The following is a 23,921-nucleotide window of genomic DNA, read 5'->3' on the forward strand; positions in this document are numbered from 1 at the left end:
TTAACTGTTTTAGCATAAAAACATATATATATATATATATATACACACATATATATACATAAATATATATAAAAAAGGCATGATTTGACAATGAATAGTAATTTTTGTCTTCCAAAATACAACATTAAACATATAATACTTATTTTAAATTATCTCCAAAGACATGATTTGACAATGAATAGTAATTTTTGTCTCCCAAAACACAACATTAAATATATAATACTTATTTTAAATTATTTCCAAAAACAAATCCAAACATACATACTATCTCTAACACACACTTATTTATCTTTGTTTTTCTCTCTCTATTTCCACAAAACACAACAAAACACTCAGAAAACGAATCCAAACATTATGTAGATATCCCAAGAATTTCAGAGACCTCTCATCTACCTTTAATTGACCCTAAAATCTCTCCAAAACTACCTATGTAAATAACAGTCTAAGATAAGTTAAGCTCACTCGCACAATAGGACTGTTCGGATGCTCTCAATTTCCACACATTCTACATGAATTTGAAGCACTATTCTCACACTTTCAGAACTCCATCTCCGACCTATATAACACTTCATCACAATCCGACGTTCTTACTTGAGTTTTCCATTTTACTTCACCGAATTTTTTACTAACTTAAGCATCATAGTGTCAACCACTATAATGTAGGTAGGTCCTATAATAATTTTAGGATTTTTAAGATCTTTCAATTTTTATAGTGCAACTGGAGTCCATACAAATTAATACGTAAATACTACTTGAGATATTATTTAAAAAAATATAGAAAAATGGAAAAATATGTTGATTATTTAAAGTTTGAAACTGGTTTTAAGCAATTCCTTGGCACTGTTAAAACATAAAAGCATCTGTATTTTGTTTCTGGGCTCAAAATCAGGCAACTGTCCATTAGCACTTCCGATGAGTGGGCTATATGACATTAAGGGCCCAAACTAGTTGACTGGTAAAGCTAAATGGGCCTAATCTATATTCAAATTGGTGGGCTCACAGAATTTAAAATGGGTTTATAGTCTTGCAATTGTTTATACGACTTGGGCCCACAAGTACTTTAGTTGTGAGCCCACCCAAGAGAAGTGGCGGCACAGGATCCGACTCCCGCGAACCCAGACGGACCTTCCTCCTCGCCTGACTGACCCTTAATAGCCGCTGCAGAGAAATCCAATGCACGGCGTCCATCGCAGAGCCCCACGTGGCTTACATCGATTAAGGCAAAGCTCAGCACCCATGATCCAACGGCCAATTAAAATCAACAAAGTGGAATCCTGAGTCTCCAGCTGCTTATTTAAACACCCTACTCTCTCCATTATCTAAGTAAAAGCCAAACACAAACCAGCGAACAAACAAACAAACAAACGAGTGTGTGTGTCCCGTCAAACGTTTGGTGAAATAAAGAAGTCCCACCAACTTTAGCTTTAGATATTTCTCGAATTTCAATCATTCTTGTCTGTTAATTGCTCCTTCTGATAGATACCCAAATTTAGTAAGGAATTTGCCAGTGAGAAAAGAAAAGCGAAAAAATTCTGCAGAAATGGGTGCTTTGGATCATCTCTCAAACATCTTCGACTGCTCCAGTGGCCATTCCAAGCTCAAGAAACGCAAACAGCTTCAGGTTCTTACCCTGCCCCAAAACACACTCAACTCAACTGTGTGTTTTTGCGTGTTCCTGTTTAGTAGTAAAACACACATAGTTACTCTCTTCTCTAGTATACGTCCCATATATCTTTGGTCAGTCGTTTCTAGTTACTCTCTTCTCTAGTATACGTCCCATATATCTTTGGTCAGTCGTTTCTTTTCCGTTTCGTATGTACGTACTTATTTGTGTGCTTTTGGTCATTGATAGTGTGTGTTTGTGTTGTTTCCATACGAAAGTTAGGGAGAAGAAGATCTGGGTTCAGATCTGGTAAAAGACGTCGCTGGTTGTTTTTACTGTGTAATTATTTGGTGTTGGTTTCATTTATTGTTTGTTGGAAGTAAATGTCACAGCTTACATTGAATTGGACCTCGCACCTCACAACCCACCGCATGATGCGGTGGAGATTGCAATTATTAAAATCTTGCTGGAGCATAGTGAATTTTTCGAGAAGATTCTTATGCTGATTTTGAAAATATCAAACGACGTGAATTATAGCCGTCAAGACGTATTAGGACAATGTCATGATCTCATCTATTGCTTTCTTGTGTAAAAATCTTTACTTATCACACATACTGACTCTGCGACTTCTCTATTTTCCCTCACCAGACTGTGGAGATTAAAATCAAGATAGACTGTGAAGGATGCGAGAGGAAGGTGCGAAGATCTGTTGAAGGAATGAAAGGGGTTACCTCTGTGGATGTGTCAGCGAAGCAGAATAAGCTCACCGTTACTGGTTATGTTGATCCAGAGAAGGTGGTGGCTCGGGTGGCTCACCGCACCGGCAAGAAGGCCGAGCTCTGGCCTTACGTGCCGTATGATGTTGTTGAACATCCGTATGCACCTGGTGTTTATGACAAGAAGGCCCCTGCTGGTTATGTGAGAAAGGCAGATGACCCTCAGGTTTCACAGCTGGCCCGGGCGACCTCCACTGAAGTTCGATACACCACGGCTTTCAGCGATGAAAATCCTGCAGCTTGTGTTGTAATGTGATCTTTAGAACATTATGGTATAGGGTGATACGAGATGAAATTTAAAGTATGTTTGAGGTTGTTTGCGTGCAATGTGGTTATGATCGGATGCAGATTGGGGAAGTGGTGCGTTTAGTATTGCTTGTTTTAACACAAATGGTAGAATTCTTTGCTCAAAGTGTGATATTTGTATTTGGTTTGGCTTGCAATGAAATTTTTGTGATATTAAAGAACATGGGTCTATCATAATTTGTCTGAGTCAAGATTAGTCGTTATCATGTCGGGCTATAGAGATCAGCTATTCACATATGTTGTACTAAGTTTTGTGAAGAACATGGTCCCTGTAATTTCAAACTCAGCAAACACTGGTGAAGGGAAAAATGATCTGAAAAATTACAACATCAATCTCATGGTTGAGAAAGAAAGCTAACAGAGCTTTGCGTCTTCCTCGAGTTCTGCTGCTATGCTCTGAAAGTCTGAATGTCCTAGTCTCTGACGCAATTTAGAGAAGTTTGACATTCATGTAAGCCCACCAGCGCCTAACTAAAGAGCTCTAAGCACAGCCAACTGCGGCTTTACAAGATGCTATCACTCAAGAATGAAATGAACAAGAACGGGAATGTAGATTCTGGATATTAAGATGTCTCCATTTGAATAGCGCTTCAACTAACCCTTACGAGCACGTGCACCTGCTGGCAGAACATATGGAAGGGAGATGAAATTTACAGAAACAAAATATGGAAGTTAGACGAGTCTGATAATCAAGTTTGGTTCTTTAGGAATGATATACCAAGTACAAACATCACTGTCTGTCAGATTATATAACATAAAGTTGGAAGAAGGCTAAATTTTCTGAAAATAACATTACAATCAACATCTGTTGAATGCAACTCCAATCAGATACTATACAGCGATTTAACCAGTCAAAAATTTCATCGTAAGAACAAAGACCTAAGCAAGTGCATGCATATGTTTATCACCCATCTAAACAAGTAAACAGATCAAGCCATAGAATAGAAAAACCAAAGCCAAACAATAAAGCTGTCATATCCCATACCACAGAAGCTTTGCTTTCATTTCCTTCAGAAAGCGAGCTAATTTAATTAAGCAGAAAATAACTAACCTCTTCTCTTAGTGCCACCGGTAGTCTGGCTGTTAGACGCACAATTAACACTGCCAAATCCACAACCAGGGAGCTGGTTCGAGCCAGAAATTTGATTTCCCAAACATTGAAGATTGTCAAATTCACAATCACCAAGGCCTTGACCATTAAATGCTCCAGTTTCTGATCCAAGGTGAAGGCAATAAAGCTGATCATTGCACTGTACATTACATGAATTCATCACGTAAGTGCTAGGGGGATTAGAATTAGCAATGTTTTGATAGACATATCCACTTTTTGTGGACTTCTGGTAAGGAAAAGATCCGATTTCTGCTTCAATCCTCCCTCTAATGTCCACAAGCAAGCACTTGAGTCGAGCAACCTCAGCCTCCAGTAAAGCCTGACTCTGCAGCCTCTTCATTAGATGCTGGTTCAGAGCCCTCAATCTAACAACTTCATCCTCCAAAGATGCAGCCCTAGCCTTCTTCTTTTCCCGATATTTGCGTACAGCTTCATTATTTCCTGATGGCCGTTTTTTGGCTTTCTTCCCCACCGACTCCGCCGTATCATCACCGGGAGCATGCAATTCACCGGGGGTGGGCATAATTTGGGTATGGACATGAATACAAGTGTGAGTGTGGGATTTATCAGGGCCCGGCGGATTGCAAGCATGGGCATGGGTGCAGGCATGTGTTCGACCAAGAAGGTCAGGGCAGGCCTCTGTCCCACCAAGAGCATCATTGCAGGCTTGCGTTCGAACAAGAAACTCATCTATATCAAACGAGCAACTACTCTGTGCATTCGCCATATCCAAGCACGATAATAGTTCTTCGCTTGGGAACTCAAGCTCCGTATCATACATTTCAATGGCTTATATTCCAAGTAGCCAATAGCTAAATTTAATGGCAGGACGACGAAAACGCAATAACTTCTGTTGTTACTAAGATAAAATTTTCCGACGTTATCTCAGTCACCAACTTCCATTAGTTGCTGTCCTAGTGAAAGAACAAAGACAAATGTCAGCCAGTTCGCAGTGAAACAATAATGAAGTTTGATCCGCCACAACAGCTCAATCATAAGCCACACATTCTCTTACAAACCAAAAAACCAAACCCTAGAAACGAGACGAAAATCTGCCAAAGATATGAACTTTAAGCACAAGTCTCCTAAGGAGTCAATTCCAGTTCGTATCGGACTAACATTTAGAATCCAAATTTCATTCACAGCAGTATCATGTAATTGAAAATTGAAATGAAGAAGACTTACAATCAAGTAGTTACTTCGACCCAGCAATCCGAGTTTCCATAACTAAATCCTGAACCGCAGAACCAAGAGCAGAAACGGAATTGAAGAAATTTGGGCAACATAGAAGGTCCAAAAGCGTTTTAAGGGAGAGAACAAAACAGAAAAGGCGATAAATCAATGGAGGGATGCAGAGCCGCGGTTGATCCAGCTTTCAAGAAAACAAATAAAACTTTGGCGTCCTGCATTTTGAATTTGAGGGATTCGGCGATTGATCGTCAACTGGTCAGGAATCAGTTCTTTGTTAAATTACGCAGTATTTCAGCAATGGGAGGAGAGAATAATAATGTGTGTGTGTGCGACCACCTCGGAATTCTCTGTGTCTTCCAATCAAGACAAAGAATCCGTAAATATGCATCTTATCCTAATTAACAATAATCATATTATGACAATCACACGTTAGTTATATCCAAAGACTACACATTTGTTTTCTTGTATATGACTTTTATAGTTTGTATGTTTTTTACTACTTTATCTATATGACAAAGGAAAACACTGTTCCCATCCCACCAAATTCATTTCACTTTTATTGTTTTAAGTTTCCTTTGTCCCTCCCTACATCGCAGTAGATTACTATTTATTTAAACTAGAATTTAGCTCACTTCATCCACCTTATAGCCCACTTGCTCAATTAATCCGACAAACTAAATGCTCTATAATAATTTTAATTTTTTTTTTTATCAGATTTATCCTATTTGAATATGTACTCAAAGTAAACGGAACCTTCAGCACATGTTTATTTAAAAAATGTGATAATTGAATGATATAGTTGAAGTGAAATTATATGTGTGATACCATTATCTAATAAAATTTAACTTATTTACTTTAATTTAATGAAAGTCTTATTGAATCAAATTCATCTATGGTATTCGCAATCATAAGAATAATATGAATAGTACCAAGCTTTTATTATAATTATAAATTTCAACTTTATAAAATAAACATTGAACTAGTCTATATTGTTAATCCAATACAAATTAATCCTATAAAATAAAAACCAAATTATTTATCGAGCCATAAAATATTTTAGCATAAATACACAGTTATTTGTTTTACAATCAATGCTTCCAATATATATATATAGGATTTATATAGTGCATTTCTTTACCCTTAACCAAACCTCATCATCTTATTATTTCTGAATTTGACTCTTTTCGCTGCAAGCCTACAGTATTATATCCCATTTGAGTTGGGGCTTATTTGACAAAGGAACACACACTAACAACTCCTTATGATCACACTGCAAACCACCTCATATCTATTGGGCGCAGCAGGCCTTCTCTTTTGATCAACTGTGCAAGAGACAAAGCTGTCCAAAGGCTTTGCAGAAACTACTCTAAACTTGATGATCTGCTCCATCTTTTCTTTAAGTATTCTTCGACCCAAGGAGGGCTGCTTTGATCAAGGCTGCTGAATGATGTACAGTTGTCATTCACGTCAAGAAACGCAAGACTTAAATGCGATTCTGCGCTTGAATCTGGATAAACTTCATCATCATTATCATCATGAGTCTCTGAATCATCGTGTTTCCTACATTCCAGTTTTCCTTCCTCTCCATTCAGGATACTTAGTATCTAAAGTAAAAACAAGAAGAAAATAGGGAAATGCTACATGATATGTGCAATAAAGACATTGATTTGATCAGGTCAAAGTTCACAAGAACTACGGTACCTGGTTCATTGTGGGACGAGAACGGGCTGCTTGAGTTAGGCAAAGTTTGGCTGCAAGAGCCATTTTGTGCATTTCAGCCTCATCAATACTGCCATCCAAATTTGGATCCAACATGCTCTTCAAGTCGCCGCTTTCTAGTTTTGGTTTTGCCTAAATACATAAATAGCTAATGTGAATTCATTTTTCCACAACTGTTACAGTGGTGCGAGAGTTTTGAGGTAGATGTATTTGTTCTTACCCACATGACTAAGCTTTCTTGACCTTTTGTAGTTTCCAGACCAATTGGTTTCCTCCCTGATAGAAGTTCTAGTAGAACTACTCCAAAAGCGTATACATCAATCTTGTCGCTGATTTTACCATACATAAAGTACTCAGGAGCAAGATAGCCAAATGTTCCAACAACATCAGTGTCCATCAGGAAAGACGCCGTCGTAGGTCCCCATATTGCCAGGCCAAAGTCACATAACTGTTGATGAAAGTATGGAAATAAGTTATTAACCATGTTGTCTTATGTGAGAAAGAAGACGATGGACTACCTGTGGTTCTAAATTTTCAGTTGGTAGAATATTCGAAGACTTGACATCTCTATGAATGACGGGCTTTGGGCATTCGTTGTGCAGGTAATTTAGTGCTTCAGCAACCCCAACAGCAATTTGAAATCTTTCTTCCCACGGCAACACAGATTTTTCCTTACTGTTGCCTGCTCCAACATAACTCTTACATCAGCTGATATTTGAACATTAGCTAATAGAAGAATCCTCACTGTTATTCAACTTACTGCATAGATTCTCTTCCAAATTCCCTTTAGACAGAAAGTCATAAGCCGATAAGAGCATATTGTCTTTTATGCAAATTCCAAGCAAAGGTGTGATCCTTTTGTGCTTCACTGTCGTCATTATATCGACCTCCCGCATGAAATCCTTCCATGCCTCTTTTGACGATTCCAAGATCTTCACAGCCACTGGTTTTCCTTCAGGAAGGATTCCCTTGTATACAGAATTGCACCCTCCCTTTCCAATAAGATTTCCTGTGAAAAGTTAAATTAGTTCAAAGGGATTCAGATAAGGGAAAGGAAACTTTCTTCAGGCAGCGTTATTTAAGGTAAGAACCTGAGGAGAACTCAGAAGTGGATTTTCTTAGGACATCATGGCTGAACACATCACAAACTGCCTGATTTTTCTTCAGTATAAGCTCCAAATTTTTCTGCAGCTCTTTCTGACTTGCTAACTCTCCATTTTCTCTTTCCAGAGAATCCTCGGCCTTACGTGTGGCAGCGTCAGATTCAGAAACTTCAGACAATGAACGACGGGGTAAGCTCATTACCCACTGCACGACCGACATTTTTCTTGCTTCTTTTGCTTTTTGAGTTGTTAAACTAGGTGTCTGAAGTAGAGGCCAACCAGGTCTCTGCTCTGTAAAATCTTCCACGGGAAGCGGAATTAAACTCAGAGAACCTCTCTTGTGTCTTCCAACAGGGCTCAAAACATCGTTTCTTGAAGTCATGATGCTGTCTCTTCCATCAAAACTGTACCTTCTTGTTTCTGATATCTCTGATTCTCCAAACTCAGACTGATTATCTTTGAACATAGAGTTGTCGGCTAAACAAAAACCAGGCTCCGGAGTTTTTCCAGGTCCTGGCATCAACAGAAAGTTTTCTTTAGAAACCAAACCGAACCATATGGTTCTAAGTAACAGCATATTCCAGAATGAACACTACACCTTCAAATTGTATTTTGGAACACCTGCTGAAGATAACCTTTCCGTTGTAAATCGACATAACGTCAGTAGTTGGAGGCAATCTCTGTATGCAATACTTAGCAACTGAAGCCCAGCCCCTGAAGATAAACTTCTGTCATGAAATAGAATCTACATAAAACCACAAACAATAGCAAATAAGTATTTGTAGCTTTACTTACTCGAAGGCACTATGCTTAGTTATCCCCACTATAACAGCTGATGCAGAACGTTTCTTTGCCTCTCTCACCACAACTTTTCTCAGTGAATTTCCTTTGAAGACTTCTCCACTAAGAGTAACCTGAACCGACCACCCCCGAAAAGAAAAACAAAAGAAGGCAACAAATTTAACTTGTAAATCTTCTGCCCCTTAGCTTTATCATCCGCTGCAAGTGATAAAAACAAAGAATGTTCTGCATAAGAAAATACCTGCTGTTGTTCACACAGGCCTTGATAGTCTTCCAAGAAACCATCCAACAATGCTCTCTCATTTGATGCACAACCTGCAACCAAGAATTTTGAATTTCATGAGACAACATTTTACTCAGACAAATCCCATTTCCAACTCAAATAAAGAGTTCAACATAAACAAGTATGTGGATGAAACAAGAAGATCGGTATACCGGAATTTCGACAAACATGAATAGCTACAACTTCATCTCCTGGACAAGCTACTTTCATCAATGCCCAATACAGCAACTCTTGAGCATGGCCATCAAATCTTATTCCCACAACCACATTCTTCTTCCCCAAATTAGACATCTCAACTGTCATTTTCCCTTCGATTTCTTGATTAATGCCCGCTAGCAGCACATCCTTAGGCTCTCTTTACGTGCATTTTGACGACACTTGTTCTGAGCATCACAGCCAAAAATTCAAACCAGAAACATTGAATACGTAAGTCCCTCTTTGAATGTGACATTCTCCAGCCAACAGGGTAAATGTTTACTGCTTTTGAAGAAAAGAGGGACTGAATTATTGAACAGAACCTGCGCTTCATTTAAATTTATAATCATCAACTTATAATCAGAAAAATCCAAAAACTTCCAGTTCTAAAGCATCCCGCTACATGAGAAAACTAGTCCATAAAAGCTACCAGCAAGAACAGCAGGAACTGTGGGTGACATGGACTTCAAAATCTATAAAAATTGATTTTTTTTTTTCACAAAAACTAAGGACCTGATAACAAAAGCGCACCTAAAGTTCTTGAATTAGTATTTTTCTTAGTTCAAAGCCATGAAGAATTTAAAATTAAGAAAAATGCGGTGAAGACTGATAGCAAACATTAACACTAAACAACAGATATCTTACTTAAAAAGATTGATCCATTATTATTCTTGCTCGAGAAGCTGAAGAGTAAATAAAGAAACTTTTGAATGAACAGTATAGAAATGATGAGAGAGAAAGGTTGGAATTGCATGGAGAATCGTCGGTGAGTGTGAGAGGGAAATCCCGCTCAAAATGGATTATTAATTAATGCATTCTCGCTAATTTAAAATAGGGTAATTAATAATCTAATAATAATTTGTGAGAAGCTCTAGCTCCTCCCTCCGGGTATCCGGTCACTGGATGACGACCGACAAAAGAAGCGGAGAACTCTCCAACAGCTCTTGGAGGTTCGCGGCTGCCGCAACGGCACACTAACGGCGTCATTAGGAAAGTAAATGTAATTCCAGCTTAATAAAATAATGGGAGCAATGTGATTGACTAAAATACCACTAATTACTCTACATTGACGGTACAGTCCCCACTCCCACTCCCACTCCCAGGAGGGATGTTGGGTGGGACACTTTGGATTTCACAGAATCAAAGTGGCCCCTTTAAAAACATTACTTAAACAACAAATTAAATAATTTGATTTCGTAAGTGACAAAATTTGTATTATTTTCTATTTATGACAACGTACAACTGAGCAGACAGACGTGTTAAGGAAAAACTTATAATAATTTAGTATCTGTTACAAGAGTCAGATAATGTTATTACCTTCATAACAAATATCATTAGGCTTGACAATTAGGTCAATGACTACTCATTGAAGGAAACTTATAATAATGTTTGTTTTGTAATTAATTGCGTTTGGACTGAAAACATTTGAAGAAGCCAACATATTTACTAGATTCGTTGAGACGTCATTTTCCCTGACGACAATGCATGAACGCAGGCTATGGACAGAAGATTCACTTCACCCACCGACGACCATGTATTTCATAGGCCGCATTCCCACGGCCACGTACGTGTTTGAGATTTTCTTTCCACTCTCAACACACAATTCAATCTTAAATAGAATTAGTGTGAGTTGGTGGGTATAATCATAATCATCGTCAGCCAGCTTGATTAGCCAACTAGCTATAATCGCATAAACATATAGTAATTTTATCAATCATAGTTGCTGTTTGTATGTGTAATGAATTATCTGGGGTGTTGGGTTTCGTGGTGAGTATTGCATGCACTACTTGGTAGGAAAATGGAGATATTTTGTGAAGGGAATGGAAGCGAGAATGCACACCCACTGATTGTGTGGGTTTCCACATGCTCTCAACTACCTCATTTATTTTTTGTTTTGAGTTGATGAGTTGGGAGTGGGACATAGACTACCTACAACAAATGCAATAACTGGTAACCTATGCTATGTATCATAATTTTTCTCCAATGAATAAAGAATCCCCGGTAATAAATGTGACGAAGATGATGACATTCAAGCTTAAGTTCCATCAGCAATCATTAAGCAATAAATACAGAATGGAGAAATCATAATTAAGGCTTCCCTTCTTTCAGTAGTAACCTAACTCGGTGTTATTAAATATCAATGTGATTGTTGTTGATAAAAGAGAACTTCTTTAGGTATAATACACATCTTACACAACCACAAATCCCTTCAATCTTGGCCACACATCTCAATCAAGGACATACATGATGAACTATTGCTGAGAATGGGAGGGAAACCACTATTTTGATGCTTCAAGAGACCTCCCTCCCTATAGTACAGTCAGTCAAGAATATATCTCAGTCCTCAAGGCGGAGAGAGAGAGTATATTTAGAAAGATATATAAGAGTAACACCATAAGCGATCATCAAGACTGTTTCCTCTCCTTGGCGTTCCTCTTGTCAATCACAATATGCTGCAGGCCTTTTGACCCTTTCTCTTCTTTTTCTTCTTTTGCTTGGGCGGCTGCAGAACAACCTTTATTGCTGCATCAAAGACAGCCTTCACATTCTGCAATATTTGGAAGAATGTCAAAAGGTATTGCCAACAATTTCAGTAGTAAGTGTTGTTACGGGAACATAAATGTCATTTATATTTATCAGCAAAATTTATAACCTGTTGCGTCTTTGCACTACATTCAATGTAAGCTGCTGCCCCAATCACCCTCTTCAAGTCCTCTCCCTTCAAAATGAAATATTTCAAGCAGGGCAAACAAGTGACTTTTTAAACGATGGTAAGCAGGAGTAGCCTAAGTACTGACTCCGATGACTGGTAAGAATGATTAAACTTAACATGAAGTACGGCAATATACCTGTGCTGTTGTGATGGGCACTGCTCCTGGGTGGTCTACAAAGAACTGTTTGTCCTCTCGGAGATCTGCAAGGAAATAAGATATAGTTGCTCACACTGAACCACAAAAGAAGAAAAAAAAAAGGGGGAAAAAAAAAGAACTTAGGGGGAGGAAAAAAGGGAAAACCACATGTTTCCCCATTATTTTGGAACTAACACGAGTAGTATCCTATGCAACAAAGTAAATGTGGTTAATTCATAAGACCCTCTTATTTTTGTGGACCTGTCAGGACTCAGTATGGCAGCATATTACAGATCACCATAACAACATACAAAATGGTTTAACAGTATTTGCCCTAAGCATCAGGTGTGATTAGCAATTTTAAGGAAAAAAAAGTGGGCCATTTTATTTTCTTTTATTTTCCATTAGTAAAGATTAAGAACCTGTGGCGCTTCCACCATAAACTTTCATAATTGCTCTACAGAAAAGAAAGAAGGCAGAATTCTGTATGATTAGAGCAATCTTACTCTCAGAGGTATTACTTGGTGACATTAAACAAACAAATGTACAGTAGTCCTGTTATGTCTGCAGGAATCTAGTTCAATAAGAATAGGCAAAAAATAACAGATGTGATCAGTTTAACGACACAATGCAAACATGATAACCAGGACACTCATGACCTTACGAGAACTTTGTAACAGGCAGGATGCTATCACTTTAGCATTAAAAATACAAGGCTATAGCAATTTATATCTTGAAGACCGTTAAACAGTAATGTCATGTATCTCTAGATGAATTGTATTAGATGAAATAAACGAGTAGGAAATAGTATTACTGCATTGAACGAGAAAGGCAGAATGAGATCCTCACCGAGCTTTGTCCCCACAAGAATTATTGGGACTCCAGGAGCATAATGCCTCAATTCAGGAATCCACTGAAAATGGAAGAACATAGCAAAAACACTATTAGCACCATGCAATTTTTGAAGCATTTTGTTCTCCACAGAAGATAGTGAGGATGGGGATGGCACATCAGGAATGTAGTACAGTAGCAGCACACATCAGCCCTTTAGCTGATTGGCAGAATATTACATAAGAAAGAGCAAACTTTACACAATTATATATTTATTGCCAGAACATAATTCATTGATCTAGCTAAAGAAAAATTAAATTGGACCAAATGATCCTGGTTTAATTATTTTAATATTACCAAAAGAAAATATATATATATAACTAAAATCAACTAACTCACACTTTTATACCTGTCAACAACTCGGAAATTTAAAAAAAATAAAATAAAATTTAAATCAAGTGTCAAGGCTGGCACCTTTTGACAAAGGCTGCAGCCTTGGCGTGTTAGCATTTGTGACTTTTTCTTTTTTTTTTTTTCTCCTAAAAATGCTATATATATATATATTATTATTTAAATACTATATATTTTAAAATTCAAATATTTTTTAATTATAATCAACATCAAACATTTATTAACTAAAGAAATTATAATCAATTGTTACAAATATTACAATAAATACAAATATTATTTATGATCTGTGACCCCGCATTGATACATTGATGTAAGTTAATTATCGTTGTTATATTAATGTACTTTTTTTTTCTTTTTCAATATTATATATTATTATTATTATATATTATAATTATTTAATTATAAATCTATATATTTTGTTAATTATAATCAATGTCAAAACTTTATTAATTAAAACAATTATAATCAATTGTTACATATTATAATATAGTTAAATTTTTGTCTCACTTTATATAAGTTATTGCAATTTAATTATCGTTATTATATTGATATATTTGTTTAAATGAGTTATTGTTTTGTATATCGAGATAAGTTATTATAATTTATTTACTGCTATTAATAAAAAAAAGGAAGAGTGAACCAATAAAAAATTTCTGTAAGATGCCCGCAAATATGATGTCTTTGTTGAAACATAACATTTTTGTCAAGTTGATTAAACATAATTAATATTGATAAGAAAATTTTACACTTACTACAATCTTATTATTTTTAACATTGATTACAATTAAAAACATATATAAATTTATATTAAATCATTATAACATATAATATTAATAATATATATATAATATTTAAAAAGAAAAAAGAATTACATGAATATAACAATGATAATTAACTTACATCAATGTATCAATGCGCGGTCACAGATCATAACTAATATTTGTAACAATTGATTGTAATTTTTTTAATTAATAAATTTTTAACGTTGATTATAATTAGATATAGTTGAATTTAAAATATATATATAATATTTTAAGGGAAAAAGAAAAAAGAAAAAGTCAGTAAGGCCGACACGCCAAGGCTGGCATGCCTTGATGCTTGATTTAAATACTATTTGTTTAAAAAAATTTCGAGTCATGGGCATCATCCACGACTAGGGGGTTTATAGAAAGAAAAAAAAATTGTATTCACGATCCCGAATAAAAGTGTGTGTTAGTTGATTTTAGTTATATTTTTATTATTTTTTTTGATAATATTAAAATATTTAAACCAATGATTCCAGTGTTCTTTCAACCTCACCCCCCCCCCCCCCCCCCCCCCACCCATTTCCTTTTTTTTTTCATATTTTTTATATCAAAGAAATGGAGAACTCTGGAGAGGTTAGCTACTGTGGCAAAGAAATACATACCTTCTTGGAGACATTCTCATAACTAGCCTTGCTAATAAGAGAGAATGCAAGGATAAAGACATCAGCGCCACGGTAGCTCAGTGGTCTCAATCTATTATAATCTTCCTGGCCTGCACAATACAGTAAGGGTGACTGCTTATTCCATAAATGGTTGAAAGATGAAGAAGAAAGGATATCCAGAATAACTAGCTTACCTGCAGTATCCCACAATCCAAGATTAACAGTGCTCCCATCCACTACAACATTGGCACTGAAATTGTCGAACACTGTCGGGACATAATCCTGTTTATATTACAGGTACAGGGCACGATATCAAAGACGAAAAAGGTTCAGTTAGAAACAGAGAATGGTGTATGGCACGGAAACCTTCATGGACTAACTATAAACAAATACATAGCATGTAAGTTGTGCAGAATTATTTTTGAATATCAGAATTCATTGCAGCAACAAACTCCAGAAAAGGCAAATATAGACTGGCTAAAATAGAGATAGAAACTAGATTTTATGGGTCTGCTAAACAACTTTCTTAAGCACAATGGATGAGGGAAAAAGTTGAGATGTTCCATGAGAAAGTTAACCACCATCCAACACCGGCACGGCAAACTTTTTATGGTCTTGACCATTATCAGCCAACCCACACACATCAGTACCTCTTAGGTTGAGACAGAGAGATGAGTAAAAGATGAGCAGAATTAGCTGTCTTTCTATTTGCTTCTGGAACATCTTATCGAATAAGCCTTAACAATGAAAAGAAGGCTACATGACCCTGTCCCCCACGCACCCTGAAATTTTCAGGAAGAAAAATGGAGAAAGAAAACCACAAAGCTCACACAGAATTCACTGGGTGGACACAGGAGGTTCAGAGCCCAATGCAAGAGAGAAAATATTCTTGTTCAAATTACAGCTGATCTAAGACATGAGCAAAACATTAGAAATTTTCCTTATGGTATAGCACTACACAAACTAACTGAATTCACTTTTGGTTAAGCGAAAATTCACATGCGAAAGAATACAAATACTCGCGCTCACTAAAGAGAAATGAGTACAGGTTACTTCCAACATCGTGTCCATGAAAACATCATCACAAGCAAATAGTGACTGAGAAGACTCCACACAACCCTGGTGCTCCCATAGAAAGTTAAACATCAAGAGAAAAAAAACAAACAGATAGGTACAATTTTTTTTTGATAATTGTAAAGAAAGTAAAAAATTGGCATGTCAAGTTGCCAGTGCACTTCTGGTGCAGTAAAAGGTCAAGTCCCCTCAAATTCTTAACGTATCAAAATAAAAATTATTGGAACAACAAGTTAAAGCAGCAGAATCAGGATTTGGGTGAAGGAGCTTTCTAGGTGCAATTTAAATCAGTTAATAAACGCATATTTCACTTCTTCCGTTCTCTTTTGCCTCTAACTGGTAAAAAACACACCCAGAATCTTTTTCGCTATCTACATTCCTACACCTAATTATAGCAAATAAGGAGAACACAGGGACAGGGTACCGAAACCCAAAAATTTCGGTATCTTAGTCTATGAGACCAGAATTTCCATCCAAATTCAAAAGCTGCATGACGCAACATAACCTTTATTTTCCCAACAAACCCTAGAAATAAATTAAGCATAAAACTAGAGGCGTACCAACACCAAAAAACCCAAATGAACTTTCGATTTCTTCATTCCGTCCCCAAATTGAAGAATCTTAACAATCAAAAAACGCGAACAGAAAGAACAGCACAGAAACACAAAAAAAGGAGCAAGTTGCTTACAGTGGGGAAGGTGTTGCTGGTGTAGGAAATGAGCAAGCAAGTTTTACCCACAGCTCCATCTCCGACGGTGACGCACTTTATAAATCTGGACGCGCTCATATCGTCGCCGGCGATTCTCCTCTCTGGCCGGCGAACTATTTATCTCAAGTTTAATTTCTTCAATCCTCCCTTGTATATAACTTGAACTAACAATCCCCTGCACCGTTTGTTAGTTCCCAATCAAACTAATCAAGTTCAGAGATTACTTGGAGTAAACAATAAGGAAGCAAAGCCCCAACTTGAATATTAAAACCCTAATTAGCTTATGATTATCCAGCACACAACACCTAACCCAACAGCCGCATTAATGGTCCATCAATTTCCACGGGCAGAAACACAGAGAGTGCGTGATGCAACCAGAGAAGAGAAGCACGTACCTGCTAGAGAGAGAAGCACACAAGGCATAGCAAATGAGAGAGAGAGAGAGAGGAGAGGCAATGAGGGAAAAGTTTGTATATAGTAAGGAAGAGCAAGCCAGCTACGAGCCAGCTATCCAGTAGTATTTGCTTTCAGGTGCCACTTAAGCACCCTATCATTTGCCACCACATAACCAATCACAAAACCACCTACCCCACCTTCCCAAACTTCTTTTCAAAGAAATTAGTTCAAATATTAATATTTATTTTTAATATATATAGAGATAGTTCGATTCACTTTCCCACTCAAATCCAACAAAAATTTATTTTTGAAACATCTTATAAGAGTTTATAAAATATTTCAAATAAATTTAGCCAAACACCTTCGATCTCATAATTACACTATGAAAGAATTTAGTTTTATAGTGGCACATTTAGTCCTAAGTTGGTTGAGACTAAAGATTCTGAATGAAGAAATAGTCCGTGTTTTTCATACAATTTTTTTTACCTACTGAAAAATCCTCCACACACTAATTTTTTCTTTCAACTCTTCAAGATACCCTAATTTCTTGGGAACAATCATAAATCTTATTAAATAAACCATTGTTTTGGGCTTAGATGTACATTGATTTGTGCATGGGGTTTCTTAAACCTGTGCTGAAAACATGTGCGCTTTTTTCAACTAGCTACAATTTTCAGTCTACAATCAACTTACAACTAAGTGTGTCGCCTTAAAAACAATTAGAGAATTGAATGTGCTTTTCATATTTAACTACATGCTCAAATTTGTTCACTACGGTAATTACATCATAAGTGTGTTAATTTACTTATGTTTAAAAGATTGAAGGTTTATTTGATTGGGGTGAAAAATGAATTTATAAGAGATAGTTTGATGTTTGGTTAAAAGGAAGAGATGGAATTGAAGTAGAACTAAATATATATGAAATCCCTCCATAGTCCAACTTTGTTTCTATTCGAAATTGAGTGAAAAAGTATAAGTCCCAAATGATAAAAATGTACAATTTTTATTTTTATTTATGTTATTACCCGCACACACACACACACATATATATATATATTCTCTAATTCCTGCCTCCTTCTCGCTGATAATACTATAGCCAGAGAAAAGATAACAAAATTATTGAAAGTGTGTCTTTTTTTGTATTGCATTCTTCAATATGTATGAAAATGATATACGAAGTTGTTTTTGATACCAACAAAATGCTGGTATTTGAATTCGAATTAGTCAGTAAAAAGATTAATTCTATAATAAATTAATGCACATCACATCATATTAGTTTAAAATTTTGAATTTAATGACGTCATATGGACAAGACCAAATGTCAACGTTTCTTGGTCAATGAGTTGTTGTGGCTGGGGAGACATAAATTTGAAAGTGGGTTTCATGATAATCAACCTAACCTAATTCTTGCCAATAATTTTCTCTTTGGTTACGTGTGTGTGTGTGCTATATTTCTTTCTTTATTTTTTTTTTTTAAGTTCGAATTACACAGTTTGATGGCTATTTGAAAAATTAATGCATGATGCAAGTGTTATAGATCGTGTAGTCAAAGTGTTAGCTCCGCGTAATTGTCATTATTTAGGTCAATGGAGCAAATAGTAGGGCATTATTTATATATATATATTGTATGATCTCTGCACCAACCGGCTTAATTTGTGGTGTACATCCTCGCAATATTAAAAGTCGATAGCAAACTCCAATGAAGTAGAACCATCGAAGTGCATATATACACATATACATAATATATCAGGTCAAATACGTTACATATCTTGAAATTTGATATAATTATAAATACATACTTGTTAGATAAAAAATGACATTTACCCTCCTTGAGATTTGTTCTCTCTTACATTTAACTCCACTGGTAGGGTTCTGATGAATTGATCACATGTTATTTTTAAAATACCCTTGATAAAAAGTTTAACTATAATTTGAACAACTTTTTAGATGAAAATGCCCTTTGGACCAAATTGTAATATTTTAAAATATTAAGGGGGTTAAATATTATAATCTCACATACTTTGTACCTAAATATAATATTTTATTATTTTTTGTAAACTAGCCATTTTTGTCCATTAAATATTACGAAAATGATCTTATATGTTAGGGTGAATATATCCACACCCTCTGAGGTCTAGTATAATTACAAATACAACCTTGTTAGATAAGAAATTACATTATCCTCCTTGAGGTTTGTAAAACATTACAATGCTCGCAAAAAAGGTGTGAAAATATAAAGCACCTTTCATTTATCTGACAAAAAACCAAAAAGAAAAAAATAATTTTGAGAAGACTAAAAATTCCCTAAACAAAACTTCATTAGGAGGGAAAATGTAATTTCCTATCTAACAAGGATGTATTTATAATTATACTAAACCTCGAGGGGCGTGAATGTAATTCACCCTAATATATAAGATATTCCCCGCAATATATAATGGATACAAACCGCTAGTTTAGCTAAAAAAATAAAATATTACATTTAAGTATAAAGTATGTGAGATCAAAACCCCCTAATATTTTAAAACATTACAATTTGGTCCAAGGGCATTTTTATCTGAAAAGTTGGTCAAATTTTTTATCATGGGAATTTTGAAAATAACATGTGATACACTCACCAAAACCCTACCGATAGAGTTAAATGTAAGACGGAACAAACCTCAAGAAATGTAAATGTAATTTTTGATATAACAGAGATGTATTTGTAATTATGTCAAAACCAAGGAATACAAATAAAGATGGATGCAACATGAAATAGGATTGTGAAGTGATATAAACATATCCGAGTCAGCCCATACTAGTGGTGGACATATGGAGTAATGCATCATGAGTTGAAGGAACTTGAAATTCTGGACCCACAAGAAATATATATAATTTTATAATAACCCTTAATTGCGATTAATCATGATATATGTTCTGGACCCACAAGAAATATATATGATTTTACAGTACTGACCCTTAATTGCGATTAATCATGATATATATTTTGGACCGACAAGAAATATATATAATTTTACAATACTAACCCTTAATTGCGATTAATCATGATATATGCAGCAACACGTGAAATAACCAAAAAAAATACGTGACCACATGCATAATATAACAAAAATTCTGAAAAAAGCGCACCAAAATAGAAGAGAAGAAGAGTCATAATCCGAGAAACAGTGAGGGCCATATATTAATTAGGATGGGCATTGAAATCCCCTATATAAATACCACACTTGCCATGGCAACAATCAACAATTGCAGATTGCGGCACCTCGATCACCCTCCTAGTGAGAGAGGAAAGAGGTACCGCAATAACATCGTCTCCCCACTCCTATTGCATGCAAAAAGAAAAACACACACACACAAACACCATAATTAAGGGTTCGCACAAAGGCCAAACATGGCGACTACCGGCGGAATACTCTTAATAGCTCTCTTGTCGTTGCTCGTGGCGAATGCTTATGGGAGTAGTAGTCCGGTGGTCACATACGATAGTCGTTCCTTGATCATTAATGGATCAAGAGAATTGCTCTTCTCTGGCTCTATTCATTATCCACGAAGCACACCTGATGTACGTATATATGAGCTAGTTTTGATTTGTCTTTTCAATTACTATGATTTAGGGAACAATAAATATATCATATATATATATATATATATATATATATGTATGGATTGAAGAATTAATAATTGTGATTGTTTATGTTTGTAGATGTGGCCTGATATCATCAGAAAGGCTAAAGAAGGTGGATTGAATATTATCCAGACTTATGTGTTCTGGAATCTTCATGAGCCTAATCAGGGCGAGGTAAAATTAATATTAAAATATTAATATATTATATCATACACAAGCATCCATTTAAACTTAATTAATTTGCAAGATATTTTTCTTTCTTTTTTATTTTTTAAAAAATAAAAATAAAAAAATTATTTATTTATTAACTTTTTTTGGGGTTCATCAGTGGAATTTTGAAGGCAATCGTGACTTGGTGAAATTCATAAAATGTATCTGGGAGCAAGGCTTGTGGGTGACCCTCAGGATTGGACCATACATTGAAGCTGAATGGAATATGGGGTACGTAAAAACATATATATATATATAATCTCTCTTTCAGGTTTTGTAATTAATTTTATTTTATTTTTCCATCTACGTACTATAAATATATATATATGTTGCAGAGGATTTCCATACTGGCTAAGAGAGGTTCCCGACATCATATTCCGTTCCGATAATGAAGCTTTCAAGGTATACATACATATAATTAATAAGAATATTAAAGAATTTATAATTAATTATACTATAAAATAAATGGTATTAGATGTAATAAGTACTAATTCTATCTTGATGATAATGTGGCATGCATGCAGTACCACATGCAAAAGTACGCAGAGAAGGTGATTAACATGATGAAAAAAGAGAAACTGTTTGCTGATCAAGGAGGACCCATCGTCATGATGCAGGCAAGTACCCATCGGCCATCTTATGAAATATTAATTTTTTTTAATATAATAAAAATATGGAGTAGTATATATGAATGAATTGTGATTCTTATTATTAATTACAGATTGAAAATGAGTACAACAATGTACAATTAGCATACAGAGAAAGAGGTATAAGTTATGTGAAATGGGCAGCAAACATGGCTCTAAGTTTATACAACGGGGTCCCTTGGATCATGTGCAAACAAAAGGATGCCCCTCCCACAGTGATCAGTACATGCAATGGAAGGCAGTGTGCAGACACATTCGCTGGTCCAAATGGCCCTGACAAGCCTTCTCTCTGGACTGAGAACTGGACCGCACAGTACAGAGTATTCGGCGACACCCCCTCTCAGCGCGCTGCTGAAGATATATCCTTTGCGGTTGCTCGGTTCTTTACAAGAAATGGCACACTCAACAACTACTACATGTACTACGGTGGAAGTAACTTTGGGAGAACCAGTTCCTCCTCCTTTGTCACTACTCGTTACTACGACGAAGCTCCTCTTGATGAATATGGTTTGAGGAGGGAGCCCAAGTTCGGTCACTTGAGGGATTTGCACAGGGCTTTGAAATTGAGCAAAAAGCCTTTGCTTCGAGGCACTCCAAAGGTGGAACGCATCAGCCAAGACCTTGAGATCACTACTTATGAGAAACCCTCTGAAAATCTTTGTGTTGCCTTCTTGACCAACAACGACACGAGAGAAGCTAAAACTATTCATTTCAGAGGCAAGGATTACTACTTACCTTCCAAGTCCGTCAGCATTCTCCCTGATTGCAAGACCGTCGTCTACAACACAGCTGCAATTGTAGCACAACACAGTTCTAGGAACTTTGTTGTGCCCCAACAGGCAAAGTTTTCCAAATGGGAGATGTTCAAAGAAACTATTCCAACCATTAATGACTTGAAAGATAGGACTCCCGCGCCCAAGGAACTTTACAGTTTTACTAAGGATGTCTCTGACTATGCTTGGTACAGCACAAGGTATGTACAAGTGTTCCTCCATGCAATTACAACAGGATTAATTATATTGATAAATCAAGAATATTAAATTTTATATATATAAATGTTTCCCCAATTTCTTTAGATTACCTACTCGTGTAATTTAGATTCTTCTTAATTAATTAGACATAATAATTATATATACCATATACTTTGCAGCATCAAGATAGATGCTCGTGATTTGCCAATGAGGCCCGATGTTCGTCCAGGCCTTCACATTGCTAGTCTTGGCCATGCTTTGCTTGCATTCGTCAATGGCGAATACATAGGATTCGAGCACGGTAGCAACGTCGAGAAGAGCCACATTTTCAGAAAGCCAGTGAATTTAACGGCTGGAGACAACGACATCACATTGTTGGCCATGACTGTCGGCTTCCCCAATAGTGGTGCCTACATGGAGAAGAGATTTGCTGGTCCCCGAGCTGTCACTCTTGAGGGTTTGATGTCTGGAACTCTTGACATTACCAACAATAATTGGGGTCAACAGGTAAATTAAAATTAACTAATAATATTTCACACACACATATCGTAATTAATTTTTGAATTATTAATTAATAATGCATGCATGAAAAATAAAAAAAATGACGTTCAGGTCGGCGTCAACGGCGAGAAGGTTCCAGTTTACACAGAAGAAGGAGCAAAGACAGTTAAATGGGTTCCCTTCGCTGGAACCCCTTCACCTGTTACTTGGTACAAGGTAATTTGATTAACAATAAGTAATACACTCCAAAATATTATTTAAAACTAATTATGAATGTGATTAGCTACCTTATTATTGAATTTCATCAAACCTCACATGCTCATGTGTCCTTATATATATGTAATGTTATTCGCACAGACATACTTCGACGCCCCAGAAGGCAACAACCCTGTGGCCTTAAGAATGATGAGCATGGCGAAGGGTATGGTGTGGGTTAACGGCCAGAGCATCGGTCGTTACTGGGTATCGTACAATTCACCGCTCGGCAGGCCGACTCAGGAAGAGTATCACATCCCTCGCGCCTTCTTGAAGCCTAAGAGCAATCTGCTTGTGGTGTTCGAGGAGACAGGCGGCAACCCTGAGAAGATCGATATCTTAGTAGTGAACAGGGACACCATCTGCAGCGTTATAACGGAGTACCACCCGCCATCAGTTAACTCCTGGGAGAGGAAGGGCAATGAGCTCCGTGCTCTTGTCAACCCGGTGAGGGAAGCTGAGCTCACATGCCCCGACAATAAGGTGATCAAGAAGGTGGAGTTTGTGGGTTTCGGTGAGGTGGATGGAGCTTGCGGAGCCTTCAAGCCTGGGAAATGCAACTCTAACTCTAAGGCTATCAAACTTGTTGAATCCTTGTGCTTGGGGAAGAATGAGTGCAAGGTGCCATTTGAGAGAGAAAGACTTGTTGATGTTGGGAAAGACGCTTGCCCCGATGTCTCCAAGACACTGGCTATTCAAGTCGCATGTAGTTGAACTATGTTAGGCTTTTGATGTTTTATCAACCTCTATCCACCTTTTCTTTTTTCTTTTTTATAAATCAACATGTATGCAGTATTAAGTGGGTAGATATTCAAGTATAAATCTGACTTCATTTCTTTTATCTATCGTTTTCTTTTCATTTTTGTTTCCCTTTATGTTTTATTAATTAATTCCTAGCTAGTTAAATAATTATAATAATTCCCAAGATCGTGACAATTGTTTTCTTTTC

The 23,921-nt window shown here is 36.4% G+C and overlaps 5 protein-coding genes across 8 annotated transcripts; 2 read left to right on the forward strand and 3 right to left on the reverse strand.

Annotated features, from left to right (window-relative positions):
- On the forward strand, positions 1,317-2,843 carry LOC105173034 (heavy metal-associated isoprenylated plant protein 26-like). Its single transcript, XM_011094673.2, has 2 exons — positions 1,317-1,621; positions 2,252-2,843. Exons 1-2 carry the CDS (start codon positions 1,541-1,543, stop codon positions 2,633-2,635), a joined length of 465 nt encoding a protein of 154 aa, XP_011092975.1. The 5' UTR covers positions 1,317-1,540; the 3' UTR covers positions 2,636-2,843.
- LOC105173033 (basic leucine zipper 19) lies at positions 2,863-5,436 on the reverse strand. Of its 3 annotated transcripts, none has more exons than XM_011094670.2 (3): positions 4,982-5,436; positions 3,737-4,705; positions 2,863-3,305 (listed from the first exon to the last, which is right to left on the reverse strand). In XM_011094670.2, the coding sequence occupies exons 2-3, from the start codon at positions 4,575-4,577 to the stop codon at positions 3,280-3,282; spliced, it is 867 nt and encodes a 288-aa protein (XP_011092972.1). In that variant the 5' UTR covers positions 4,578-4,705; positions 4,982-5,436; the 3' UTR covers positions 2,863-3,279. The 3 variants fall into 3 exon arrangements, with proteins under 3 accessions (XP_011092972.1, XP_011092973.1, XP_011092974.1); XM_011094671.2 differs by having other exon boundaries at positions 3,737-4,710; XM_011094672.2 differs by having other exon boundaries at positions 2,863-3,302; positions 4,982-5,435.
- Positions 6,128-10,040, reverse strand: LOC105173035 (probable receptor-like serine/threonine-protein kinase At5g57670). 2 transcript variants are annotated; one of them, XM_011094679.2, is made up of 11 exons: positions 9,734-10,040; positions 9,046-9,276; positions 8,852-8,925; positions 8,605-8,723; positions 8,408-8,523; positions 7,798-8,322; positions 7,467-7,715; positions 7,225-7,388; positions 6,927-7,154; positions 6,689-6,838; positions 6,128-6,591 (listed from the first exon to the last, which is right to left on the reverse strand). In XM_011094679.2, exons 2-11 carry the CDS (start codon positions 9,194-9,196, stop codon positions 6,349-6,351), a joined length of 2,019 nt encoding a protein of 672 aa, XP_011092981.1. In that variant the 5' UTR covers positions 9,197-9,276; positions 9,734-10,040; the 3' UTR covers positions 6,128-6,348. The 2 variants fall into 2 exon arrangements, with proteins under 2 accessions (XP_011092981.1, XP_020552802.1); XM_020697143.1 differs by lacking the exon at positions 9,734-10,040 and having other exon boundaries at positions 9,046-9,682.
- Positions 11,174-16,920, reverse strand: LOC105173036 (rac-like GTP-binding protein 5). The gene is made up of 8 exons (XM_011094681.2): positions 16,766-16,920; positions 16,350-16,545; positions 14,782-14,869; positions 14,588-14,697; positions 12,787-12,850; positions 11,938-12,002; positions 11,742-11,807; positions 11,174-11,636 (listed from the first exon to the last, which is right to left on the reverse strand). Exons 2-8 carry the CDS (start codon positions 16,446-16,448, stop codon positions 11,532-11,534), a joined length of 597 nt encoding a protein of 198 aa, XP_011092983.1. The 5' UTR covers positions 16,449-16,545; positions 16,766-16,920; the 3' UTR covers positions 11,174-11,531.
- LOC105173037 (beta-galactosidase 13-like) lies at positions 20,017-23,815 on the forward strand. The gene is made up of 9 exons (XM_011094682.2): positions 20,017-20,325; positions 20,467-20,562; positions 20,717-20,829; positions 20,934-21,000; positions 21,123-21,215; positions 21,320-22,218; positions 22,396-22,723; positions 22,829-22,933; positions 23,075-23,815. The coding sequence occupies exons 1-9, from the start codon at positions 20,155-20,157 to the stop codon at positions 23,684-23,686; spliced, it is 2,484 nt and encodes an 827-aa protein (XP_011092984.1). The 5' UTR covers positions 20,017-20,154; the 3' UTR covers positions 23,687-23,815.

This window comes from Sesamum indicum, linkage group LG10, assembly GCF_000512975.1.
Source record: "Sesamum indicum cultivar Zhongzhi No. 13 linkage group LG10, S_indicum_v1.0, whole genome shotgun sequence".
Taxonomy (NCBI): Eukaryota; Viridiplantae; Streptophyta; class Magnoliopsida; order Lamiales; family Pedaliaceae; genus Sesamum; species Sesamum indicum.

What these genes read in the sequence shown, in the direction of transcription:
- LOC105173034 (XM_011094673.2), top strand. Translation starts at nt 1,541, where the DNA reads ATGGGTGCTTTGGATCATCTCTCAAACATCTTCGACTGCTCCAGTGGC. An exon ending in AGAAACGCAAACAGCTTCAG is followed by an intron (nt 1,622 to 2,251) that starts GTTCTTACCCTG and finishes TTCCCTCACCAG; the next exon opens with ACTGTGGAGATTAAAATCAA.
- LOC105173033 (XM_011094670.2), bottom strand. Translation starts at nt 4,577, where the DNA reads ATGTATGATACGGAGCTTGAGTTCCCAAGCGAAGAACTATTATCGTGC. An exon ending in CGGTGGCACTAAGAGAAGAG is followed by an intron (nt 3,306 to 3,736) that starts GTTAGTTATTTT and finishes ATGTTCTGCCAG; the next exon opens with CAGGTGCACGTGCTCGTAAG.
- LOC105173035 (XM_011094679.2), bottom strand. Translation starts at nt 9,196, where the DNA reads ATGACAGTTGAGATGTCTAATTTGGGGAAGAAGAATGTGGTTGTGGGA. An exon ending in CTGAAAATTTAGAACCACAG is followed by an intron (nt 7,155 to 7,224) that starts GTAGTCCATCGT and finishes TTTCATCAACAG; the next exon opens with TTATGTGACTTTGGCCTGGC. An exon ending in AAGAAAGCTTAGTCATGTGG is followed by an intron (nt 6,839 to 6,926) that starts GTAAGAACAAAT and finishes TTATGTATTTAG; the next exon opens with GCAAAACCAAAACTAGAAAG.
- LOC105173036 (XM_011094681.2), bottom strand. Translation starts at nt 16,448, where the DNA reads ATGAGCGCGTCCAGATTTATAAAGTGCGTCACCGTCGGAGATGGAGCT. An exon ending in CCAGCAACACCTTCCCCACT is followed by an intron (nt 14,870 to 16,349) that starts GTAAGCAACTTG and finishes TAATATAAACAG; the next exon opens with GATTATGTCCCGACAGTGTT. An exon ending in TGGATTGTGGGATACTGCAG is followed by an intron (nt 14,698 to 14,781) that starts GTAAGCTAGTTA and finishes TGTATTGTGCAG; the next exon opens with GCCAGGAAGATTATAATAGA.
- LOC105173037 (XM_011094682.2), top strand. Translation starts at nt 20,155, where the DNA reads ATGGCGACTACCGGCGGAATACTCTTAATAGCTCTCTTGTCGTTGCTC. An exon ending in GAAGCTGAATGGAATATGGG is followed by an intron (nt 20,830 to 20,933) that starts GTACGTAAAAAC and finishes TATATGTTGCAG; the next exon opens with AGGATTTCCATACTGGCTAA. An exon ending in CCGATAATGAAGCTTTCAAG is followed by an intron (nt 21,001 to 21,122) that starts GTATACATACAT and finishes GCATGCATGCAG; the next exon opens with TACCACATGCAAAAGTACGC.